At 39.6% G+C, this 7,054-nt stretch overlaps 1 protein-coding gene across 1 annotated transcript; it reads left to right on the top strand.

The window, feature by feature from the left end:
* Window positions 1-404: 404 nt before the first annotated feature.
* LOC104216078 (uncharacterized) lies at window positions 405-908 on the top strand. Its single transcript, XM_009766040.2, has one exon. The coding sequence runs from the start codon at window positions 405-407 to the stop codon at window positions 906-908; it is 504 nt and encodes a 167-aa protein (XP_009764342.2).
* The last annotated feature ends 6,146 nt before the right edge of the window (window positions 909-7,054 follow it).

Below are 7,054 nucleotides of genomic sequence, written 5' to 3'. Positions count from 1 at the left end.
GGGTTGTTGTGGATATTGAGGAAGTTTGATGCCATTTGTCTCATTGGTTATAGGCTGACCAAGTCGGCACGTTTTATTCTGATGGTGACCACTTGCTCTTCAGCGAGTTTGGCCTAGATATACATTTAGGAGATTTTTTGGTTGCATGGTGTGCCTGTTTCCATCATATCTGATTGATGCCCTCAATTCACTTCACATTTTTGGAGAGCAGTACAGAGCGAGTTGGGTACCCGAGTAGAGCTCAGCACAGTTTTTCATCTGCAGGCCGACGAGCAGTTGGAGCGGACAGTTCAGATTCTAGAGGATATACTCAAAGCATGTGTCATCGATATCGTAGAGCAGTGGGATAGATTCTTGCCCTTGGCGAATTTGTTTACAATAACAATTATCAGTCCAGCATCGAGATGGCTTCATTTGAGGCTTTATATGGTCGGCGATGCCGTTCGCCCATCATATGGTTTGAGCCTGGCGAAGCTAAGTTATATGGCACTGATTTAGTGAGGGATGCCTTGAAGAAGGTAAATTTTATTCAAGAGCAGCTTCACACAACACAATCCAGACAGAAGAGTTACGTGGATCAGAAAAAGTGTGACTTATCATTTGTGGTGGGTGAGAAGTTCCTCTTGAAAGTCTCGCCGATGAAGGGCGTCATGAGGTTCAGGAAGAGGGGAAAGCTGAGCCCAAGGATTATTGGCCTATTTGAGGTGTTGAGGAAAGTTGGGGAGGTTACTTATAAGCTTGTTTTGCCTTCCACTCTATCGGGAATTCATCTGGTCATCCATGTGCCTATGATACGGAGGTGCCATACCAACAGATCATATGTGTTATATTACAGCACGGTTCAGCTAGATGAGAATTTAGGCTATGAGGAGAAGCAAGTTGCCATTGTTGACAAGCAAGCTCGCTAGTTGAGGTCCAAGAAAATTTCTATCGTGATGGTCGAGTAGAGGGGTCAACCAGTCAAGGAAGCGACTTGCGAGGCAGAGGAGGACATGAGGAGCATATATCCGCACTTATTCAGCACTCCAGGTATCATTCTAAACACGTTCGAGGACGAACACTTGTTTACGAGGTGGGGAATGTAATGACCAGCAGGTTGTTTTGCTTTCTAGACCCCCATTTTCCTAATTAAGACTCCCCATATGAGCTTTTAGTGCTTTATGACTTGTGAAGATGGTCGGTATAGGTTTGGAAGGGTTCTGGTTGAAATCGAAACACTTAGTTCCTTAATAGTGGCCTAAGGTTGCCAAGTTTGACTTGAGTCAACCTTTTGGGTAAAAAACTTCAGAACCAGGATTTGAAGTTCCCAATAGATTCGTATAATGAATTCGAACCTAGGCATATGTTCGGATCGGGTTTCGGATAACTTGGGAGCGTTTCGGCGCTTAATGTGGGAAGGTTGTTCGTTGAAGGTTTTTCTATTTGCTTAAATTTGGTTTCGAGTAGGCTTTGGTGTTATCGAGTCTCTTTTGGTATTCCCAGCCTGAGAATAGTTTCGTGTCGTGATTCCTGACCTGCACACAAAATTTGGCATCATTCCGAGTTGATTTAATAGGAATCAGACGCATGGAAGCTTTTTAGAAGTTTTTGAGTTCCATATTGAATTCATGTGTTTTGGTGTTCGATTTGTGATTCTAGATGTTATTTTGGTATTTCGATTGTGCGAGCGAGTACTTATTATGTAGGATGCATTAATGTAATTGGATGGGGTCATGGGGGCATGGGGTGCGAATATGATTGGAATTGAACTTGGTTTTGGACATGGGGAGACTGATGGTGGCTTCATGTCTGGTGAAATCGCACCTGCATAGAAATGGCCGAAGGAGCGAGCTCGCAAATGCGGCCCAGTGGTCGCAAAATCAACCTAGAGTGGGTTGAGCAATGATCGAGATGCGAGGTTTCTTTCGCATCAATGAGCTCGCAGGTGTGGGGAAAGTGGTTGCAAATGCAGAAAAGTCCACGAAGGCATGGGGTCGCAGGAGCGGAGGTCCCTTTGCAGGCGCAAGTGCGCGGGAGTGGACAATTTCCATAGAAGCAAATGCGCAAGTTCGCATGATTCATTGCTGATACGGACTTGCCCAATCTTGGTGAGAACCGCACCTTCCATGGATTTTCCACAGGTGCGGCGTCGCAGGTGTGACCCTAGGTCTGCAGAAGCGGAAATCGCTGGGAAGCGAATGCTTTTTAATCCGAGACTTAGTCCATTATTCCAACTTTTAATTTGGTCTTGGGCAATATTAATAGCACTTTTGAGGGGAATTCTCATCTACAATACAAGGTAAGTAAACTCCATCTACCTATAAGTTAAATATGCGGATTGTAGGTAGATTAAGCATGGAAAGTTTGTGAAACAAGTGGGATTTTGTGAAGAACCTAGGGTTTTGGTAAATTTGGGATTTGATCATGAATTTGGTGGTAGAAATTGGAATAAACTATATATTTGAGTTCGAGAAGTTATGGGTAACTATTATACTCAAACATTTCCGAAATCCAGGCACGTGGGCCTGGGATGAATTTCTTAAATCTTCCAAATTGGGGTGGGTAACTACTATAAAAGCTAAATTATGAAATTTCGAGTATATATTTAGTAGTTTATACTAATTTTGATTAGTTTTGGAGCCCTCGGTGTCGTTTGAGGAGTTCTAGTGAGGTTGCAGAGCCAAATTGAGGGCTTGGAATTGAGGTAAGTCTCTTGCCTAACCTTGTAAGAGGGAACTTACCCCCTTAGGTGTACTATTGTTGCGTGCTACTTATTTGTGGGGATCTACATGCGTATGAGGGGATGAGAGTTCGTACATACCTATATTTCATATTATGTCCGGATAGACTTAGATTCATATCATGCCTTTAATTGTACTATTTATGCCTATAATGTGCATTAATTGTCTTGATTATGACTAAGACTGGGGATTTGAAGTGGAAATATCGACTTAGTTTCTTATTTCAAAAACAATTGAGGAATACTTGATAAACTATAAATTTGTGTCTTCTCGACTCGCAAGGCCTTCTGTGAGCAAGGTAAATGTCTCTACTCTTATGGGATTGGACCGTTCGCCTCGGCATGACGGTAACACTACTCTTATAGAATTAGGACGTTAGCCTCGGCATGATGGTAACACTACTCTTATGGGATCGGGTCGTTCGGCTTGGAAGGTTGACAACACTATTTTGATGGAATCAGGTCATTTGTCTCGGCAGTATGATGTAACGACCCAAACTGATGGGCCGCGATGGACACTCGGTACCTTACTCAACTAAGTACCAACATAACATATCTTTTGATGTCATACTATCATAGATAACTGAGCCAGAAGGCTGCAGTGAGATAAGTAGAATACAACATGTGATACCAACTTATACATAAGACATACGGGCCTATAAGGCCAAAATAACCACTCGTACACTGAACATAGGCCGATAAGGCCATACAATCTTTTACCTACATGACATATGTCTACAAGCCTCTAAGAATACCTAATTTTCATAAAGGTCGGGACAGAGTCCCGCCATGCCAAACAATACACATCTAAATCATACTAACCAAACAAGCAACTTCGAAGCAAATGGAGGGCACCAACATCTTCCGTTGAGCCAATAGCCTACTTGGAGGGCTCTCGACCTATCTATCGGGACCTGCAAGCATGAAATGCAGCATCCCAAGCAAAAGGGACGTCAATACAAATAATGTACCGAATATGTAAGGAATGAAAATTAGTAAATAATAGACATGAGATAAACATGGAGTAAAAGACTCGACATGTACGTTTGCATAGCTCTGTGAATTATTTCATTTTTATAATGTCATGCATATGTGTATAAATGCCATATCATGCATGGGTATATGTGTTCATAATATAATCAAGCCTTTGAGGGCTTCTCACATATCATCTCGGCCATTGAGGGCAAATTATCAACGTATACTAGCTGATCAGGTGGTGGTGCGTATATAACACCGTAACCTTTTTCCATATCTCATACACATATATACGCGTATATAACGCCATCTGGTCATGGGTCAATATACATGAATGCAATGCATGAGAAGTTCATCAATAAAATCTCTTGGAGTGTCATAAGACCATTATGCCTTTGAATAATATCATAAAGTAAACTTTTTCAACTTACGCATTTTTTTGAGACCCATGAACAGATGATAGAATAATATGACACATGGAGAATCAAGAACATAAGCATCTCTAGCATTTCTATAAGTAGAGTCGTTTATGGAAATTACGCATTTACTCGTTTCGTTTGTGTCGTATAGATCATGCCAAAAGAAAGAAGGGATAGTCTTAACATACCTGAGCCGATTCTCTTGACAATCCTTCTAACATACGATAATCGCGACAAAACACATGACGAAAAGACCATAGTAGGGAAAAATCAGTTAAGCTTAGCATCACCAAACATAGCATCACCAAACAAAAATAGCATTAAGAAGGCTTCATACTTTAATGAGATTAGAAGATCTCTCAAAGTTAGGAACTCCATCCGTTAGCTTGTTGAAGACTTCATATAAAATATTTGTTGAATCTCTTATTTCATCTCTCTTTAATGAATTAGAAAGATGGAATTTTATCTTATTGAGTGGGCCCCACATGAATGACTCACCCTTGCCTAATTAGGCCACCTTACCACATAATTCAAGAGTCATTATATGTGTATAGTGGGCTGCCATGTTGGGCTTCAAGGATTATATCCAAATATCTTAATTAATTCCTTAATTAATTTGTTAATCCTTCATTAACCAATAATTACTCAATTATCCACATAATTAAGAATTATCTAAAATTACTTAAATACTACTCACTTTTAATATACCTTATACACCTTACTATCATGATCATATGGTACCTTGTATGGTAATAGTCCATAAATATCGAGTATTAACGCTTGGCCTGTATTTTATCCCAACATGCCAAACTTGGACAAAAATTTATTTTCTTTGAGTTGCTTCCCCTCTTACCTTCACGAATTTACTCATCACTTGTTTGAAATAGCATAATCCTTATAATCTCCAAATAATCTTTTCCTAGGACTGATATCAATTACTTTATGACAAATTCAACGTACAATGCTACAGGGTGCAACATCGTCGTAATTTAATACTGCGAAGCATAACATCATCGTAATGTAATATTTCAAGGCGTAACATCATCGTAATATAATATTACAGAACATAACAGCATCGTAATATAATACTACGGGACGTAATATCGACGTAATATTGCAAGTCGTAACCTATGATAACACTATTCTTATGGATCAGGCCACTCGGCTCGGCAGTACTGAGTACCTCTATTCTTGTGGGATCAGGCCGTTCGCCTCGGCAGCTTTGTGGTTAATAATCGAAATGGGTTCTCGTTTGGGTATAATTGAGTTAGTGCCTCCACGGCTGATTATGATATGTTGGTGATCTGATATAGACTCCTGAGTGGATTTACTGTGGTTGCTGTTATTTGGATCATCGATACTTTTTGTACACTCACCATGTCTACTTTATGCATTTGTATTGTTATTATTTGACCTCTAGTAAGTGTCAAGTTGACCCCTCGTCACTACTACTTCGAGGTTAGATTAGATACTTACTAGGTACACGTTGTTTCCATACTCACGCTACACTTCTGCACAAATGTGCTGGTACTGAGATAGGTACTACCAGTGGTCATGCGGGCGCATAGTCGATCATCTACGGAGACTTAGTGGTGAGGTGCTTGACTTGCCACGATCCGCAGTGTCGGAGTCTCCTTCTATCTTATTTACTATTTTTGTCTATCATTTTTAGACAGTAGTTTTAGTGGTTTTGTATATTCTCTAGATCGCTCATGTACTTATGAATCGGTATTTAATGGTTCTAATAGATTTATAAGGTGATTTCAGACTTGTGAGTATATTCAGGTTGAGAATCAGGTAGTTCGGGAGAAATAATTATTTGCTTATTGTCAGTGGTTTGCATTTTGAAGGTCTTTGAATTATCTAAGTTTGGATTGGAGCAGACTTTTATTGTTATCAGATTCCATTTGGTATTCCGAGCAATGGGAGAAGTTTGTGTTGTCATATTGGACTTGTGTGTGAAATTTGGTTCTATTCCGATGTGTTAAAGAGTGATTCAGAAACTTGAGTTGCATACTAGTTAAGTTTAAGAAAATGAGTTGAACACGATCAAATATTGGACGTAACAATCTTGGATTTATGATTTAAAAGTTTCAAGAGGATTGTATGATGATTTTGCACTTGTCAGCAAGGTTTGCTTAGATTCCGATGAGTTTCGAAAGGGTTTGGGTCATGTTGCACTCTTATTTGATGTTTCAGCATCATTTCTTTGAGCATAAAGGGTACCATATTGAGATATCGGCCTTTGATTTGTGATTATACTTAATCATTATATTCGTATCGTAATTACGGAACCATATCAACAAGAATCGTCGAACTCTAAGATCGTATGAGAGAGTTATGCCCATTTCCAATGTTTCCGATGCAAACTTTTATTCTTCGTGAATGCGTGAGAGGTCCCGTGAATGCGAAATAATTTTGGGTTGACCGTTCAATGCAAAAAATTTCTCTTCACGAACGCAAAGGTACCCTGTGAATGCGAAAAACAAAAATCACCTTGGCAGTGTTTTAAATTAGCAAATCGAGTATTTTAGTATTTTGAGGATATCTTGAGTTCTAGAGCTCCGTTTGAGGTGATTTTTGCGGCGTTGTTCTCATATCAACAAGTGGTTAAGAATAATTTGTCATTATTTTAAGGTATTAGAGGCGTTGGAGCCTATTCTCGGACGTCAGAGTGAGGTAAGTCTCATGTCTAACCTTATGAGGGGGAATTTACATCGTAAGTATTTTATTGTTATGTGCTATGCATTGTGGGAGCTACGCACATATGAGGTGTTGAGTATCCGTGCGTATGCTAGAATTTCTTATTATGTCTGGGTAGACATAGACTCAGGCCATACTTTAATTGTAGTATTTGAGTTATTCTTTCATGTTTAAATGATTTAATTCACATTATAGCCTGAAACTAGACTCTCATAGAGTAAAGGACTTGCTATTTAGC

Source organism: Nicotiana sylvestris, chromosome 8 (assembly GCF_000393655.2).
Source record: "Nicotiana sylvestris chromosome 8, ASM39365v2, whole genome shotgun sequence".
NCBI classification, from domain to species: Eukaryota; Viridiplantae; Streptophyta; class Magnoliopsida; order Solanales; family Solanaceae; genus Nicotiana; species Nicotiana sylvestris.
This window is presented reverse-complemented; position numbering and strand designations above follow the sequence as displayed.

Excerpts from the sequence above, each read along its gene's own strand:
- LOC104216078 (XM_009766040.2), top strand. The coding sequence starts at position 405 with ATGGCTTCATTTGAGGCTTTATATGGTCGGCGATGCCGTTCGCCCATC.